Source organism: Pagrus pagrus (genome assembly GCF_965226575.1).
Source record: "Pagrus pagrus genome assembly, chromosome: 5".
In the NCBI taxonomy this organism is placed as follows: Eukaryota; Metazoa; Chordata; class Actinopteri; order Spariformes; family Sparidae; genus Pagrus; species Pagrus pagrus.
The window spans coordinates 7,796,463-7,815,894 of NC_140189.1; the positions used below are offsets into that span (position 1 = coordinate 7,796,463).

The 19,432-nt window shown below is 42.4% G+C and overlaps 1 protein-coding gene across 1 annotated transcript; it reads left to right on the forward strand.

Moving 5' to 3' along the window:
* The first annotated feature begins 3,205 nt into the window (after window positions 1-3,205).
* Window positions 3,206-18,104, forward strand: LOC311257644 (uncharacterized protein). Its single transcript, XM_084353387.1, has 22 exons — window positions 3,206-3,368; window positions 5,119-6,086; window positions 6,307-6,368; window positions 8,535-8,573; window positions 8,704-8,780; window positions 8,870-8,901; window positions 8,982-9,104; window positions 9,267-9,392; window positions 9,937-10,053; window positions 11,166-11,290; window positions 11,370-12,235; window positions 12,612-12,702; window positions 12,868-13,022; window positions 14,407-14,894; window positions 15,176-15,254; window positions 15,344-15,369; window positions 15,456-15,581; window positions 16,150-16,280; window positions 16,375-17,338; window positions 17,415-17,496; window positions 17,591-17,712; window positions 17,788-18,104. The coding sequence occupies exons 2-22, from the start codon at window positions 5,148-5,150 to the stop codon at window positions 17,818-17,820; spliced, it is 4,803 nt and encodes a 1,600-aa protein (XP_084209513.1). The 5' UTR covers window positions 3,206-3,368; window positions 5,119-5,147; the 3' UTR covers window positions 17,821-18,104.
* Window positions 18,105-19,432: the final 1,328 nt, after the last annotated feature.

The window sequence follows — 19,432 nt, forward strand, 5'->3', positions numbered from 1 at the left end:
ACTGAACACCTACATTTTATTTTATTTTTTAAAGTTTAAAAGGAGAAAATTGTTGAAACACAGAAAGCTAGTAAAATACAAACCTAACGCAAACATTAGCATGGGTCAGTTGACAGTTGAACATTAACACACGATAGTCAGAAATATTTTAAAAAGACCAAAATGTAACATTTTCTAAGTTAAAATCTGATATTCAACATCGCAAGCCAGAATTCTAAAATCTAGCAGGGCTAAGCTACCAGAGCTAATAGAGCACATAGCTAATGTAGCATTACGTTTTTAGAACCCAACAGATCTAATGTTACGTTAGCTTGAGATATACAAATTTAATTTAGGAAAAAAATGTTGGAACACATTAAGCTAGTAAAACACAAAGCTAACGAAACATTAGCATTTTACTGTTTTAGATACTACTAAATTTTAAATTTGCGAAGTTTGAAATCTGCATCTGACATGGCTAAGCTAACATAACATTATCAAACATAACTAATGCTACATTAGCTTGATTAAATTGTTCAGCTTCAACAGAACATTTACATTTTATAAAGGAAATGTTTGAAGAGACAAAACTGAAATACTAACAGAGCACAAAGCTAACCAGGACGAAGCTTCAGGTGATCCGACACCAGCTAATAGAGTACAGCGCTAACATTAGTTTAAAGTCAGCTGAAGATACAAGATGCCGTGTGTGAGGAGGACGCAGCTCGTTTGAAACCACCAGGATGGCTTTGATGGGGCCTGTGGGACCAGATCCCCGTCCAGAACCCGCCAGAACAAACCACACGTCCAATATGAAACTTTCAGCTGCCTCGACTCTGACATGAAACACAAAGTCCGCTCAGGCCACCAGATCCAGAATCAGCTGATGTCATGATTCATCAGCAGACTCACAGGTGTTTAACTGCAGGTAGATAACAAGTTCATAACAGACGATGCTCCGTGTTCACTGAACAGACAAAGGATTAAATAACTGTGTTGAAATAAACAATAAAATATAAAATAAATTGTGATTTAATAGAAAAAAAAACCAGGAGAATTAATTTTATCTTCTTTTAAATTTCAGAGAATAATAACCTGCATGTTGTCTGTTATATTTGTAATGCGTCAGCTGTTTTGTTTTTAAGATCATCACTTTTAATGTGTGTTTAATTAACAACATGAATCAGAAGTGTTGTGTTCGTCCTTCAGGTGCAGCACCTGTCAGACCGACTCTCACTGTGAACTCACATTTTATTTTTTATTGGACCACAAACATTTCTCTCTTTACTTTAAATTTAACATCAACGATAATTTTTCATATTTGAAATGATTGTTTGTGTAAAGCTGAGTTATAAACGTGAACATTATGTTTCTGTCTCAAACTCACTGATGATAAATGTAAAATCCATTTTGTTGAATTATAATTATTCTCCATTCACACTATAATATATAATACATCTGGAAACGTTTGATTAAAATCACAGAGTCATTTTTACTGAAAGTATCTTTAATTTCTCTGCAATTAAATTAATTCAGTCAAATTTAAATCAGCTGATTTTTTAGTTTCATGATTCTTATTTTATATTCACATCATTTCTCTTCGGCTGACTTTATGTCTTTGTTTTAATTTTCTGTCTCATTCTGGTCACCTGTGATTTACTGATTTGATTTATTGTATTTATTTATTGTCACGGACGTTTCTACACTCTGTTTCTGTCATCTTCATATGTTATTTTACTGACTGTTTTAAAAGACATAATTATATGAACAGTGTTTGTGTGAGAATAAATATGTGAATGTGATTCTGTTTTCCTCGAACGCGAGCAGTTTTTATTTGAATCATGTTTTTATTTGTGTAATTTCATTTAAATGAAGCTGAAAACTGACTGAGCTGTAAAATGTGTTGTTGGATTCAACAAATACAGAATAAATCATCTTCTCAACAGTAAAAACATGTTGAATTTTTTTTCACACTGAGCAGATATTAATGTAAAATATCATCAACTGTGTTTTATCATCTTTATTTCCACAGACTCATCAGAGTGAAGCAGACGGACGCTGACCCGTTCACTGTGTGGTCTGTGGCGCCGCCTGCTGTCTCACCTCTAACACCATCTGACTGCTGTGTGCTGTGGTTTACTTACTACTTATTTCTACACGTCTGTCATCCTTTATGCTTCTCTTTATTAAATGCATCCTGTATTTGATCACCTCCACCTGCTGATGAAGTCCACGTGACGGCACAGAAAGCTCCAGAACTAAATCCACTGAACCGACGATGATAAAACTATATTTGTAGATAATAACTGTATTTTGACCTGATGGATAAACATCTTATTTTCATCTTATCATAATAAAGTAAAAACAGAATCACATTATTCAAAAGTCATATTAAACCATCTTTGTTGTTCAAGTAGTTCAGTAAATGTTTTGATCTTTAAAACTATCTGTGTGAAATTACACACAATAAAGTGAACATGAGACCATCTGAGATTATAATATAATGTTATATATTATTATTATTATAGTAGTACTGTTGATCCGTCTACTGTTGCTGCTGGGAGCTTTGGGTTTATTCTAGAGGCCAGACACAGAAAACTACAAGTCATTTTATACATAAAAATAGATTTCAAACAAACAGTTTGATTATTATAAAGCTGTGTTCTGTGAAACCTTCAGTGTTGGATGTATCTGTAGATCTTATTAGTTTTCACTCTGCAGGTTTGAATCACCAGCTGATGAAGAAGAGGAGCTCACAGTGTCTTTTATCACTTTGGACAGTGTTTGGTTTGAAAACTGGTCCTACCGCGTCACCTGGTGGTCGAACATCATATGACACGAGATATTCAGACCCCTCAGTGAGAATATCTCAAAGAAAACGTTTAAATTGAGATTTTTAATGCCTAATATTTTATTAAAACTGACTGATGATTTCAGACAACATAAGAATATAAAGTTGAATTTATTCATTTCATTTCAAATTAACTTTATTTATCTCTATACAGGTAACCGTCTGCAGCAGAGTTAGATAGACTTCAATATAAACCTGAGACAATTTATTTTATTTTATTTTATGTTATTTATTTTTTTATGATTTTATGTTATTTTATTTATTTTTTCTGGTTTTATTTTATCAATAGTTTTTTTGTTTTTATTTATATTGTATTTAATCGCAGTGAGTCCTCCACAGCAGCAGGAGGCGGTGGTGCAGCATCACTTGGTTTACAGACCGTCATACAAACGTAGAAGACGAAGAAGAAGAATCCTCAGTCAGTTAGCCGTTAGCTGTTAGCTCCTCTTTCTGCAGTTAAAACAAAGTTGTCACTTCTTGCTTCCTGACCTAATAAACCAGTCGGAGCAGTTTTAAAGAGGCCGGTGTTTCACTGAAGGTAAGCCCGCTGCTCAGCTCATCTGTCTGTCGGTCGTTAGCCGTTAGCTAACTGTGTTGACGCTCGGAAAGCTAACGCTGTTAGCATGATAAAAACAATGTGTCGTCTCATACAGATGATGGAGATTAAATCCACACAGAAGCTCCGTGAATCCACAGGAATTCATTCACCGCTAGCTTAACCAACTTAGCTTCAGGTGTTCAGTAGCATTAGCTTATAAACTGTTCTATTCAGACTTTAGTGTCTGCGGTTCTGTGAAGTGTTTCATGTTCTGATGTAACTGACCCGTCGGCTGTCTGCTGATAATGATCCTGCAGAGGTTCTGACACATCTGCCTCAGGTTCACTGTGATCGTCACAACTTCAGTCCTAAAAATGATGAATGTACAGTGATAAAGCAGCTCTGTGTAGTTTTGTCGATTACATTAATGAGGCAATAATACAAACTGTTGCAATAAGAAAATAAGATCCCAGAACACTGTGAAGATGGAGAGGGCAGGCAGGCATTTCTGCATAATGTTGCTTTAAACATACTGTATGTAAAATAATAGAAACTATACAAGAGCAACAAAACTCAACGTTACACACAGTAGCAGTAAACATACAGTATCTACAGTTAGTGTACTTTAAGTAATACTGCAAAGTATCTGTCAGATCAACACTGTCAGATATGACGGTATACATCAGAGTGTTTTATAGGATGATCATCTCATTATACTTTGTATCTAATCAGGGGCTTGTTTGTTTACATGAGCACAAGTCTATCATGTAAATGTGTCAGTCTCTGACAGATTATATGGCCAATATTCAACATTTCTCCAGTTACAGTATCTGTGATGTCAGACTGCAGATAAAATAAACTGATTTAAAAATGTGTTACTTTGACTCTGATGCAGCTTCTTCTCACACACTGTCCCGCCCACAACATCCGACTGGTAACACGTCACAACTAACATCCTATAAACTATAAAATTATCTAAGTCTGTAAAGTAACTTGTAACTAAATGCTTCAAATAAATGTATTGGAGTAGACGTATTAAGTACCTGAAAATTGTTCTTAAGAACAGAACTTGAGTAATTTGTTCTAAAGTTTATAATAATCTAATCTGGATATGATGTAGTACATTATGCAGTAAATCCATAAATAAATCTCCTACACGATACAGAGTGGATACAAGTTATAATATGAGGTGGAAGTGCAGTGATGTAGTAACATATAGACATCAGGCTGCTTGGTGAAGACTGTCCCAGTGCTCACCTGCTCCTGCAGGTGTGTCATTCAAATGACAGCATGTTTGGTTGGTATGCAAACGGAAGGAGACGTCTGATTGGCTGCAGATAATAAAGTAAACGCAGGTTCATCAGGATGTAAAAACATCCAGATGTGTTTGTGATGATAAATACTGTGAATACATACATGATGTATTTTATATTTGTGCAGCAGGAACACATTTGAGAACTTTTTTCTGAATTTCTTTTACATTTATACACAACAGTAAGTTTTCTGTGAGAAGCTGAAACATGTTTGTGCTGAGAGTGAAACACATCTGTGATTCAGATGGATCGCCGTCTGTTTCTGTATCTGAGCCTTGTGTTTCATATATATCAGTCCTCAGGTGTCTGCTGTGTCTCAGACCTGATCAGCTCGTCCTGCTCAGTGATTTTCTTTCAGGATGAACCGTCTTCAGCCTTTCCGTTTCTGTAAGTCACATTTTACATCTCCTGTCTTCCCTGACACCTTCTGTCTGCAGGAAACGCCGCGAGCGTTTCTCCTCCCATCATGTCTCACAACTACCCGTACAGACGACCGCCGCTCGACTCTGATCTCAGACCTGATCCTGGACCCTACAGCTCTTCAGACCGCCGTCATGCCCCACCGGACCACGACTTTTACAGGCCGCCCCAGGAGTCCTTCTCCTCGTCCTTCCCGTCGTCCTCCTCCTCCTCGTCCTCCAGAGGAGCTCAGTGGTCGCAGGATGGCGCCCTCAGCATCCTGAGCAGCTGCGGTCTGGAGCCCGCCGACCTGGCTCTGCTCGCCGAGCTACCTGAAGACGTCCTCACCGTCGAGTCTCTGCCTCACGTCCTCCAACAGATCAAAGGGAAGAGGGGCGCCGTCGCACCTCTTGCTCCCATTGCTCCTTCCTCCTCCTCCTCCTCCTCTTCCTCCTCTTATCCTCGCAGCTCTGCAGGTCGACCAGCCGTCAACTCGTCCGCCACCGACTGGGATCATCGCCGCAGCCAGCTACTCCAGTACCCGCTGGACCATATTAGACCCAGTCCTCTTTCATCTGGCCTAGACCGCTGGGGGAACCCCAGGACCACCGGCTCTGTCAGGGTCCAGCCTCCTTCATCATCATCATCCTCCTCTTCTAGCTCCATGGTGGACTACCACCACAGACTGGGACCCTCTGAGTATGGTAAGACAGGCAGAGACGCCAGTCCAGGGCCCTCTCAGGACCAAAACTCTTTCAGCTCGGCAGGAGGAGCCAAAAGAACTCGTGCTTCCCGTTTCTCTGAGCCGGTATCAACTGATCACAGGTCAGCTCCTCCTCCAGAGCACTTCCATCAGAAACCCCACGGGGGGCACCACGAGTCTGATTCCTCGTCCACGAGAAGCACCATGCCCTCCGAACTGGAAGCTCTGGACTTCCACGGGACGACTCCGCCGTGGTACCCGTACTCATGCTCTCTGTGTGACATCACTGTGATGTCAGAGAGGGTAAGTACTCCTCCTCCTCCTCCTCCTGTGTGGGGGGGTTAGGGTTGTAACAGTACTACTGTAGACATGTTTGAATAAAGGAGGTTAAAGGTCAGAGTCCTCCTCCACTCTCTCTGTCTGATGGGTCGTGGGGGGTGTTTATTAGACCTCCTGCTGCAGAGCATGATGGGACATCAGGTGGAGATGGTGACGGTTTATTTTTGTGCTTCTTGTGTTTTAGGTTTGGATCAAACACATCAACGGCGCTCAGCATGCAGATGGACAGCTGGGCCTGCTGCAGCGGTCAGTCTTTAAACCTCATGTGCCCTCTGATGTCACGTAGAACAGTCCAAAACACCTGGCGTCATGTAGAACAGTCCAGAACACCTGGCGTCATGTAGAACAGTCCAAAACACCTGGCGTCATGTAGAACAGTCCAAAACACCTGGCGCCACGTAAAACAGTCCAAAACACCTGGCGCCACGTAGAACAGTCCAAAACACCTGGCGTCACGTAGAACAGTCCAAAACACCTGGCGTCACGTAGAACAGTGATGTCATGATGTTTCAGGTGATTTCACACTTTCTGAGGTGACGTTACATACATTTACATCCATTTCCTGGAGACTTATCTGAACCAGAACCGCTGACCCACGTCTGTCATGATGATTTGTTGTCCAGGTGTTTGAGCCGTTCTTCAGGTGTGTCCTGTGATGACTGTAGTTTGTATTCCCTCACCAACATCATGCTGAACATCATGGACTCCAGGCTTATGTCCTCAGTTCTATAAAACAAGCTCACTTACTACGAAAGCTCACGCTGGAAACTGACCCGGTCCGTTCTCCTGAACATGAGCTGTTTCTGTAACACTGACTTTCCCACTGAGCAGCAGTCAGAAAAATGAATGTTTAGAGTCAATCAAGTCAAATAAGAAATAAACAATGAGATGGATAAATGATACAGTGATAAATGTATTGATGTGTGTTGGGAGTAGGGCTGTGACGTGAGGCCCTACGATACCATTAACTGTGTAAACGTCTTTAACGTTCAGTATTGATGTCCGGTGACGTCCTCACAGCGTACAAATCTTCACCTGGAGACTCATTAAACAGGTGAACCCACTCCCTGCTGAGAGCTCAGACTCACCAGCTGAGCTGCCCAAAGTACAGTATGACAGTTGAAGTTAGTTCCTGCTCACACATTCAGTCTCTCAGCCTTTTTTTGTGATCAGATGTTTTAATCCTTTGTAAGTTTCCAGAAGTAAGCGCTCAGGTTCATGGCTGCTCGCTCTCTGACACCGCTGTGGATCAGTTTGATCTGTGTTCGACTTCATGGTCTGCTTCTGAGTGGTGTGCACACACAATCATCTTGAACAGTTGGACCTGTGTGGAGTCAGTGAGCTTTATGGTTTGATGTGTGAGGTTCAGCTGTTGGACTTTAATCGTCTTCTTAAAGCTCGCTGTGTGGAGCCGGCCGATGGTCTTCAGCAGGAACAGCTGATGGAAAATGTGAAGCGTTTGTAAAACAAGGAAGTGAGTTTGGAGAATTATATTTATGGCTTTTGCACTGAGGACGGCTCTGATTGGATAAAAGTGTCGCAGGAAATTCTCTGCCTCGAGGCTTCGTTTGATTCCTATCACCCACGTTATGTGGCCTGCTTAGCTCAGAGATCATTTTTCCACACGGACTGTTATTGCGGACACACACCACCACGTTCAGAATTGAGTTGGCGCGATGGCGACGAGCCAAGAAACTGTCCGTAAAAGACAGAGAAGGTCCAAAGTTTGGGATCATTTCACACTTAAAAAAGAAGATAACAAAGTGCAATGTGTCTACTGCAAAGCAGAACTGACTTGCCACAACAGCACATCAACAATGATTCAACATCTGAACCGAAAGCATCCAGTTGTTAACACCAGCTCACCAAGCGTCGCTGACACAAGCTAACGTAAACATTGATGTTAGCTAATTCAACGTAGCCTACCATCGCTAGGTAGAGCGTATGGTATATGTAGAGGCTGTAGACTGATGTGGCTATGACTAGATATCATGTTAAGATGTGGAAGCTAATTCGTGTTAAATTGCAAGAGAGTAATAGCCTACACCAAATAACTCCTTTCCACACACACACACACACACACACACACACACGCATCTCGTCACTCTCCCTCACGCACTCGTGCGCACACAAACAAACACAGCCTGGAGTTGGAGTAAATACCTGTATGTTTTTTTCAGGAATAAAAGCCAATTGCTTGGTCTATTTAACAGGCCTGTCATTTTCGTTATGCATTATTTGGTATTGTTGTCTAATAATGCAAAATTATTTTTATTACATTACTCGATTAATCGATGGGATAATCGGTAGAATACTCGATTCTAAAAGTATTCGATAGCTGCAGCCCTAACTGTGTGCGAATTAAACATTTAAAGTTTAGACTTTATCTCTAACTGTGTCGTGTCTCTGCAGGTTTCCTAACTGGGACTGCCGCATGGAGACAGTCAGCAGGTCAGTGTCACACATCATCGATCAATACTCTCAATACTCTGAGCTCATGTCCATAACGACCCTGGACATTAGTTAGTTATCAGGTTTAATTAAGATGAACTCACATTACAAACCTGTCCTCTCATTTAAGGACCGACAGCCAATCAGAGAAGAGGAAGGATGAAGACAAACCGGGCCAGCAGCCTCAGACGGCCGATCAGGACTCCAGTAAACACTCCTTACTGTTTTCTGTATGTTGTTGGTCACGACTTCTCCTCGTCACTGAGCTCACGTCTGTTGTTTTCTGTGTTTGACAGAGCTGCCAGCCAATAAGAAGTCTCAGAAAAAGGTAGAGACTCTAAAGAAGCTTTACTTCTCAGTCGAGCTGCTCCTGTATGATTAACATGGTGTGTGTGTGTGTCCTGACAGACATCAGACAAAGGTAAAGTGGTGTGTGTGAAGTTTCCAGCCAACTCTGTGGACGAGGCGTACCTGAGGAAACTGACTGAGCCGTTCGGGAAGATCGTAAAGATCCTCATGTTTCCATCTTTAGTGAGTCCACTATCATCGCTTCATCACACACAGGAAGATTCAAGCAGGAGTGATCTTCTCTCCTGCAGACAGACTGTTTAGGATGCAAAATGAAATACATTTCTTTATAGTGTTGACAAATCCACATGTTGTAGACTAAAGTATAATGTTGGACCTCTGCAGGCGTTCGTGGAGCTCGGCTCCATCGATCAGGCCAAAGACCTGGTGAAGTTCCACGTCAACTATCCTCCAACTGTGAACGGACAGCAGATGGAGTTCAGGATCACCAACACCTTCACCTTCCTCCAGGTAGATAATCATCCAACCAGCAGCTCCCGCTGAAGGAACATGACTCAGCTCTCTGTCTGTTTGTGAGGGTTGAATCCCTGCAGGTGAGTGACGGCTGGCAGCAGGACACACGGAGCTGCTGACGAAACTAATGACGATTAAATCGATTAGTTTTCAACTATTACAGTGTCCACTCTGATGTCAGCTTGTTACATGTGAATATTTCTGGTTTCTTTCCAGTGACAGTAAACTGAAGATCAGAACAAGACATTTAATGAAGTAAATAATCAGCAATGACAACAATCCTTAGTTGCAGCCTTTGATTTAATCTTTTTTTTTTTGATAAAGTAGAATTAAATCAGAAATGTGTTAAAACATGTTGGTTGTTTAATTGTTCTCATCAACTGCTAAAGATTCAGCAGCTTTTTCTAGGACACACCTGTAAACATGAATACTGGCGCTCGTTCCAGCTGCATCTTCATCTCCACCTGACACACAGCTGCCCTCAGAGATCAGGCGTTACCAGATCAGGCGTTTGATGTTTGACATGTTTGTGTCTCTTCAGAGCTCTCGGGTGGTGAGTTTCACTCCGGCTCCGACGGATGAGAACGGCCAATCAGATCTGATGAGCGTGGTCAAACGCTTCGGCTCGCCGCTCTACACCCTGTTCCTGCCATCCATGGTGAGACCCGTCAGTCTGTTCTGCTTCTGTTCGGTCTGTGGAGGCTCGTCATGAGATGTAAATGTCCTGATGAGGTCGACTGACGTGAGCACAGAGAAACACAAGTTTTTTGATTGTTGTGTTCAGATACTCAGCGACACTTTACAGTCGAGCTGGACCCAAATATTCAACTATCAGGATATTTTTTGGTTTGCCGTTGTGTCCATAAAAAGTGCAGCTCAGGAGAAAAGCTGTCATCAAAACAAACACCAAACCTTTTAGAAAATATCTTTTTATTCAAAAAACAACAGAATCCTGACAAACCTTTAATTAAAACAACAGACACGTGTTGCAGCACCGTGCCGTGACTCCCTAAACTCTGGAGTCAGAGAAGTGGTATCAGAACAGCTGTACTGTACAGGAAAACAGCCGAATGAAGAATCTTCATTCAGCTGTTTGAAGAAATGTTTAATGTCTCCACGCCAGCGATAGTCGGGACCAGTATCTCAGTAAAACAGCTCCAGGATTTCACAGAACAAACTGATCAGATTTGGGAGGTCGAAGGTCACTGTGACCTCACAAAACACATTGTTGTCCTTAATTCAAAAATTCATACGATAATTATGACAACAGATATTATAAACCGATGAAGTGATGACACTTAACATCCACAAGGTTAAAGGTCAACCTCACTGTGACATCATCATGTTATTCAGCACTTTAAGAAGACCGACAAAATGAATTAGTGACACATTTCTGTCAGAATCAGACTGAATATCATGTCACACCTACACGTACCTGTGTCTCTGGTCTGTTCCAGTCTGGGTCAGCTCCACGTTTAAAGTTATTCCTTTTATTAATGGTTTTTAATGTTACATCACAGAGGATGATGAGAAAAATCAGCTCACAATAAAGAAAACCAATCAGAATCAATAATCATCAGAAAGCAACTGAAGGTCTGACAAACACCTGATTCAAATCTGTCTGCAACACATGACGACAGGTTTACTGACACTATAAAACTTTGTACGTCTGTAGATAAACAAGTCCTCCTTCAGTATCAGTGGTATCAGAACCACACAGTACCACACAGTTCTGCAGTACTTCACTGTAACTTCAGTTTTGTTTTTCAGGCATTTGTGGAGATGAAAAACACTCCTGACGCTCAGAAACTGGTGGATTATTATTCCTCCAACACTCTGAGGATCAACAACGACTGCATCAAAGTCTCCTTCTCTGGAGAATACAAGAGCCTCATGTGAGTACCAGACCCGACAGATCCGTCAGCTCATTCCGATTCATTGACTAATGATCAGTATTGATTCTTCCCCCTGCAGGCGGGTCGCATCGGCCAAAAGGTACGAAGAGGAAACGACGAAGAGGACGAGAAGCTCAAGCCGAGAGAAAGACGACAAGACGAAGAAGAGGAGGAGGAGTAAAGACCAGGAGGAGTCCAGCAGAGACACGAAGACCAGAACCAGGTCCAGGTCCAAAGAGAGGAAGACCAGAACTAGGTCCAGGTCCAAAGAGACGAAGACCACAACTAGGTCCAGGTCCAAAGAGACGAAGACCAGAACCAGGTCCAGGTCCGAAGAGAGGAAGACCAAAACCAGATCCAGGTCCAGAGAAAAGTCCACGAAAGAGAAAAAGTCCACATCCAGAGAAAGGAAGACCAGAACCAGGTCCAGGTCCAGAGAAAAGTCCACGAAAGAGAAAAAGTCCAGGTCCAGATCCAGAGAAGGGTCCACTAAAGAGAAAACGGACAGTTCCAGGTCCACAGATAAATCCAGCAGAGATGGGAGGACCAGAACCAGATCCAGGTCCAGAGAAAAGTCCACGAAAGAGAAAAAGTCCACATCCAGAGAAAGGAAGACCAGAACCAGGTCCAGGTCCAGAGAAAAGTCCACGAAAGAGAAAAAGTCCAGGTCCAGATCCAGAGAAAGGTCCACTAAAGAGAAAACAGACAGTTCCAGGTCCACAGATAAATCCAGCAGAGATGGGAGGACCAGAACCAGGTCTAAGTCCAGAGAAAAATCCAAAGACAAGTCCAGCAAAGAAAGGAGGTCCAGGTCCAAAGATAAATTTGGCAGAGACAAGAGGACCAGAATCAGGTCTAAGTCCAGGGAAAAGTCCAGCAAAGAGAAGAGGTCCAGGTCCAGGTCCAGAGAAGAGTCTGCGGTCACAGTGAAAACTGAGCCGACTGGTGAGAAAGCGTTTTAACTGAAACGATTCATCAGAATGTTTCACACATCAGGTTCTGAGGAGGGTTAAAATTCTGTTTCCTGTTTGGAGTCATGTTGGTTACTATGACGACCCTGTAATGTAAACTATATATAATCGATGCAGAAGGACTCCAGCCAGTGTGTTCATATTATTGTTTTATGAATCTAGTAATAAACTTTATTTAAACATCAGTTTAACACAAAGTTCTACAGTTGTTCTCAGTTGAACCGGGATTCAAACAGAATGTGAACACCTGGAGCGACCTGATACCATGATGGTTCATGTGTTACAGCAGGGACAAAAAAGTTTCATCTCAACCATCAGCCAATGTGATGATTCACTTCTTCTGTCCACAGTCACTGAGTCCAGGACTGATCCAGATCCAGATCCTGTCAGAGAGCCCAATCCTGAGGCTGAAGAGAAGCAGCAGACTGAGGAGGAGGCAGAGTGAGTTTCTCAGTCAGTTAGTCCTTCAGTCAGTCAGTCAGTCCTTCAGTCAGTCAGTCAGTGGAGTTGTGAATAAAAGAGTGTTGAGTTTGAAAAGAGTTTGAATATTGGGGAGAAACTGAAACAGGAAGTGAACGTGTGTTGTTGTTGTTGTTGTTGTTGCAGGTCGTCTGCAGAGGAAAGCGACATCGAGGGGATGGAGGTGATCGGAGAGGACGGAGAGACTCTGGAGGAGGACGATGTGGAAACTCTGGATGATGCTGAATTAGAGGATGAAGATGAGGAGGAGGAAGCTGCAGAGAAAAACTCCCCTGACGAAGGTAGGAACTACGGAAGCCCTGAGGGGCAAGTGAGAACTTAGTTTTTCCTGGTGATCCATTTTCAGAGTCCATGAGGTGACGTGGATGTGTTAAAGAAATAAACATGCACATGATTCACTCGTATCTCTCTTGAACTCGATGCTCCGGCTCGTCAGTCAGCTCTCGCCGTTCACTGTATTTTGGAGCTTCAGGAGGAAGATCGTATTTCTTTGTGATTCGTCCCTAAATTAAAAAAACTAATAATGAGATGGTCTTGATCAACGACACCAGGCCTGTTTTGACTTTCCACTCTCACAGATGTTCAGACTTTGGGTGCACAAATTACTGATGCCTTTTCTCCACTGATCAAAAATCCCACTTAAAACCGATCAGATTGGGCTTTTGTGAGCAATGTGAATGTGTAAACTCAACATTTACACCCGGGTCACACGCTAAATTCTGCTGCGCAAAGTGATGACGCGTTATTAACATCCAGTGGTGGTGTGTAAATGGAGAAGGAATTTGGGATGTGGTCAGTTAATGATGTTTTATTACTGGACACAGTGTTGGAGGTGGAGCCCCGTTCATCCCTATGAAAGCTGCTCAGTGGTGTTCTGAAGACAAAAAAGTCCGACTTCCCAGCTGTGAAAACACCTGGATCATCGACTGAGCCGGCTAACTTGAACAGGGATAAAATAATTCTTCTAGACGAGTCATGTCTCGAGGGTTGTGACGCTCAAAATAATGTATCCACCATTTTACAGAAGCCTCTTTCACAATTGAGCTGTTGTTGTTTTCTTTTCTGTAACAACGTGACATCATCGACATACAATGTGACGCTTCAGATAAAAAATCACAGACGGGCTGCCTAACCTGCTGGAAGTGGGAATAATGGGGTCAGTACACAGTTTTTAGCAGGTTGACCTGTGTTTAAAAAACTTGTGTAGTCCTGCTAATGTTGGCAGAGAAGCAGTAGAAATAAAATGGGGATAAATGGCATGTGTTAACCAAAATAAACTACATCCATGTCTTCTCCTGGGCTCCGTAGACTTTTGATCAGGTGGGAAAAAAGTTTTGCCTGAAAAAACAAAAAAAAAGTGTGAATATTTTGAGATTTTTTTAATTATTATTATTTGTATTTTATTTATTTTCTGTGTGTAGAACAAAGTGGGGAAAAATCAAGAGGAAGAAAAATGTTCCATGTGCAGAATCAAGAAAAACATAACATATCTATTTTAGGAGAAAAACTTTTTTTCACAAAGAATCTCCTGAATTTTTTTTTGTTTTTCCCACTGATGGAAAAAGTCATGAAATAATTTAGATCCTCTCTTGTCTCTCAGGACTTCTGTGAGAAACACAAAACATGAAGCTGTGACCAATTTAAAGAAACTGTTGTTTGTTTCAGATAAAGAGGAGGAGCAGGAGAAGGATGAAGAGGAGAAGGTGAAGGATGAAGAGGCTGATGAGGAGGAGAAGGTGAAGGGTGAAAAGGCTGATGAGGAGGAGAAGGTGAAGGGTGAAGAGGCTGATGAGGAGGAGAAGGTGAAGGATGAAGAGGCTGATGAGGAGGAGAAGGTGAAGGGTGAAAAGGCTGATGAGGAGGAGAAGGTGAAGGGTGAAGAGGCTGATGAGGAGGAGAAGGTGAAGGATGAAGAGGCTGATGAGGAGGAGAAGGTGAAGGGTGAAGAGGCTGATGAGGAGGAGAAGGTGAAGGGTGAAAAGGCTGATGAGGAGGAGAAGGTGAAGGATGAAGAGGCTGATCAAGAGGTAAAGGTGGAGAAACAGGAAACCATCAATGAAAAGGAGCTAGAGGAGGAGAAACCTGTGAAGAAGGAGGAGGAGGAGGAGGAGCCATCAGAGCAGATGGCAGAGACTCAGCCGGAGGACGATGAGGTGGAGTTGTTTTTGTTTTATTATAAATTTCTGTGTTTGGTCGGTAAAATAGTTTTTTGATCCAGTTTGATCCTGAATGATTGATCATTGTTATGATGTGAGCGCAGCAGCAGTCTGACACTCGGTCAGTTAAATCATCTCAGTAACGATTCAGTTCAAGTCTTTACTTTTGGCCCAAAGTTCAGTTTGAGTTTTGTTTCTCCAAACTGAATCTCTGATATCGGATCAATAAACACGAGATCCTGGTCTAACTGGACTCTGTCCTGTGTGTTGGTCTGCAGGAGGAACCAGACTTCCCAGTAGACCTGGAGAACTGCATCACTCTGGACGAACTGGAAGAAGAGCAGACTGAAAACCGAGGTGAACCCAGAGCCTGAAAGTTATGAAATATAATAACTCATGTTTGAATCCTTCAGTTTGAGCTGAGTGTTGTGGTTTGTTTGTTGCAGATGAAGACGACCCAGATGAACCCAAAGTAAGGAGGAAATATTTTATACTCCTGTTAGTCGACAGTTGAGTTGTTCAGACCTGTTGATGATCATATATGTTGTTTGTTTCCAGTCTCCATCCAACCGAGTGATCTACTTCAGAAACCTCCCGCGGCAACCGTACACTGACCAGGAGTTCCTCAACCTGGTCAAAGACTTTGGGACGCCGGTGCGATACTTCCACAGAACTCACTGTGGAGTGAGTTTATCTGCTTCTCCTCTCTTCATGTCTGCAACACATGTTGTAAATGATCCTATATGTGATGTTCAGAGTGCACACACAGACAGTCAGGTAATCAGAGTACACACACAGACAGTCAGGTAATCAGAGTACACACACAGACAGTCAGGTAATCAGAGTACACACACAGACAGTCAGGTAATCAGAGTGCACACACAGACAGTCAGGTGATCAGAGTACACACACAGACAGTCAGGTAATCAGAGTACACACACAGACAGTCAGGTAATCAGAGTACACACACAGACAGTCAGGTAATCAGAGTATACACACAGACAGTCAGGTAATCAGAGTACACACACAGACAGTCAGGTAATCAGAGTACACACAGACAGTCAGGTAATCAGAGTACACACAGACAGTCAGGTAATCAGAGTACACACAGACAGTCAGGTAATCAGAGTACACACAGACAGTCAGGTAATCAGAGTACACACACAGTCAGGTAATCAGAGTACAGCTGGAGGATTACACCTGTATATAATATATCACTCGTCACTTGGTCTTCATCGTTTGTGTGTTTCAGGGTTTCATCGAGATGTCGACGTCTTCAGAGGCTCAGAGAGCCGTTAAAGAGCTGGGCAGCAAACGTGTGACGTTAAAGGGCTGCAAACTCATCGTCCAGCTGTCCACCAGATACAAAAGACTCAGCTACGGGTCAGAGTCTCCAAACTGTCTCCATTCAGTCCTGTTCACCCGTCACACATCTGTGGTCACTCACTGTGAATCCCTGTCCATCCTGTCTTCACAGGTTTTCTGACGCTCAGGTGGTCGAGGAGAAGAGGGGCGAGCGCAGGAGTCGAAGCAGCAGGAGGAGCGAGAGACTAAACAAGGACGAGTCCAACAGGAAGTCTGAGGGCAGGAAGGAGTCCTCAAAGAAGTCTCCGGAGAAAGAGTCAACGCCCGAGAAGACTCCAGAGAAAGAGTGCAAGTCTGTAGAGAGGGAGACGACGTCAAGAAAGACGAGAAAGAAAGAATCTGCAACTGAAAAGACTCCAGAGGAAGAATCTAGAAAGTCTGCAGAGAAACAGTCTGCACCTGAAGAGACTTTGAATCAAGAGTCAACGCCCAAAAAGACAGAAAAGAAAGAATCAAAGTCTCCAGACAAAAAGTCTCCAGACAAAAAGTCCAAATCTAAAAAGGGTCAAAAGAAGAAATCCAAAACGGCCAGTAAAAAGTCTTCAGAACAGTCAGAGTCCAGAAAATCTCCAGAAAAGGAATTTGTTTGCAAAAACATGCCTGAAGAGACCTCGAGGATACCAGAGAACGAGTCGGCCAATGAAAAGACTTCAGAGGAAGAGTCGGTATCCAGAAAGAGTCCAGAGGAGGAGTCACACGACTCATCAGACAAATCCTCCAGAGCACAGATGGAAGAGAAGGACTCTACTGCTGAAAAGACTCCAGAAACTGAGTCGTTAGCTGAAACACGTGGAGAAAACAAGACGTCAAAGAGAAAAGAGACCGATGAGAACGACTCTGTGTCTGAGGAGGAGGAAGAGGAGAAGGAGAAGAAGAAGAAGATGAAGGAAGAGTCGGAGACTGATGAGACTGAGATGAAACAGGAGCTGAAGGCTGCTGAAGCTCCAGAAGAGAAGATGGAGATTCAGGAGAAGGAAGGATCAGAGGAGGAGACACCAGGACCAGGACTGAAATATTCACAGAGTCCAGATCAACCAGACTCCACTGGAGATTCTCCAGAACCACAAACTGAACAGGTACGCACACTTTGACTGTTGTCGGCAGCTCAGGGACACGATCAGAGCTCACTAACCATCTGAGGTCTGTTTTTAGGAACCTGCTGCTGATGTCCTGCAGCAACAGTCTGAGTCTGCAGGAGGCGCTGCAGAGCTGCAGGAACCCACTAAACCTGTTGGTGAGGAAATCCACCTGGGTCGTCTTTTTGATCGGACCAGCAGCAGTGATGCGTTCACAGACATCTCATCCTGTTGTTCTTTTCTCTCCTGCAGGAACCGAGTTCGTTCGACCGGTCGTCGGTTACTTCTGTAACTTGTGTCAGGTGATCTACGCCGACGAGGACGAAGCCAAACAGCAGCACTGCAGCAGCCTGACGCACTATAGGAAGTACCAGGTGAGTGTTCAGCTTCCTGTCGGCCCGTTTCAGCCGTCTGCTGCCGATTGTTAACAGAATGTTTGTGTTTTCCAGGAGAAGACAGGTAAAGATCCGTGGACGAGCTGACCTCACCTCAGAGACTGAAACTTTTCTGTGTGTTGTTGGATTTTAATTTTACTCACATCTGGAGGAGGAACGTCAGAAGGATCCAAACGTAAACCAAACATCTGTTGGTTTCATTTTATTTCTCTGGTTCTGCTCGTGGGCACTACGGCAGGTTGATGGATCAAAACCTGACGTCATTTTAGTTTCTTCACATTAGAGTCCAGATGTTGTTGACTGTCGATTGTAAAATGAGCTGAAACTGAAAAGTTTTAAATTTTACGATAAAGCTGTGACTTTATACTTAACAGTGTCGAGTTTCCTTCTTTTATGGTTAAAATGTTTTAATTAATTTCAGTTGTGTAAAAATCCCTTAAAAATACATATTTGAGGAATTGTGCTTATTTTAGAAAAAGACATTTCTCTTAAAATAAAAAGATCAGTTTCACACATGAAAAAAAATCACAAGAACATTTGAAGTAAAGTGAATTAAATTTTTTCAAAATGGTTTTGAATAAAATAGAGAATTTATTTCAAAACCATTTTAACAGATTCATTCAGACATTCAGAAAGTTTGTCCTGCCGAAAGTTCACAAGAATTCTTTTTTTTTTAATTCAAAAATATTATTAAAAAAAACTTCACAAGAAGTTTTTTCATGTGTTACGTTTCCCCAGAAAACAGAACCTGAAGGACCTGAAGGGGTCGCAGGCTGGGAAACTTTTCTTTGTGATGGCGGCATGTTAGCCTCACATAACAGCTAGCATTACCATCACCTCTGTTAAAAAGTGAGCTGAATGAGCCGTTAGCAGCTGCTGTCTGCAGGGTACTCATGGATGTAATGGATTACTTTGAAACATGAAGTGAATTCTAAGTGGAGTAAAACTTTTATTCTGGAGAGATGGTTAAAAACATACTGAGTGTTTGGACTGTAAATAAAACCACACAAATCACAAAAGGGTCAAAGCAAACTGGTCCCTCTGTGTCTATAAGATGGCGGTGTGAATAAACCCCACAGACACCCACTGATTCTATCAAAACAATAGACAAACAAAAGGACTGGACCCAAAAACCAAAGGTGAAGTGGGAGTCACTGAACAGGTCAAACAAAATATGGAAACTGGCCAAAAGAAAAAAATCTCAAACACTCAACTCAGATTTTCACTCGAACAGAAAACTCAAGAGAGCCGACTGAAGGTGTCGACTCCCTGAAGACACACAACCAGCTGAGCAGAGGAACTGCAGCCCCCTTATGTAATACTGACTGACTGCAGCCAGCTGAGAATAGCACAGGTGAAGCCAACAGCTCCTGATGACCTGCGACCTGCACTGTGTTCCAAATTATTATGCAAATACAATTTCAATTAAACAAACATTTGATTTTTAGTTTTTCAATGAAAGTTCTTCATTGTGCTGCTTCTCCTCTGTTAACATCACTGACATCATCTCACACACGTTTGGTAATTAGTTTGCCAGGTGAGCCTAATTAAAGGGAAACTACTTGAGGTTGTTCCACATTATTAAGCAAGTCACAGGTTTCATGCAATATGAGGAAAAAGGATCTTTCTGCAGATGAAAAGCGTGCAATAGTTCAGTATCCTGCAAAAGATATGAAAACTTTGGATATTTCACAAAAAT

Coding starts and splice junctions, on each gene's coding strand:
- LOC311257644 (XM_084353387.1), top strand. CDS start 5,148: ATGTCTCACAACTACCCGTACAGACGACCGCCGCTCGACTCTGATCTC. Junction 10,054..11,165: donor CCCTGTTCCTGCCATCCATG/GTGAGACCCGTC, acceptor TTTGTTTTTCAG/GCATTTGTGGAGATGAAAAA. Junction 12,703..12,867: donor CAGACTGAGGAGGAGGCAGA/GTGAGTTTCTCA, acceptor TTGTTGTTGCAG/GTCGTCTGCAGAGGAAAGCG.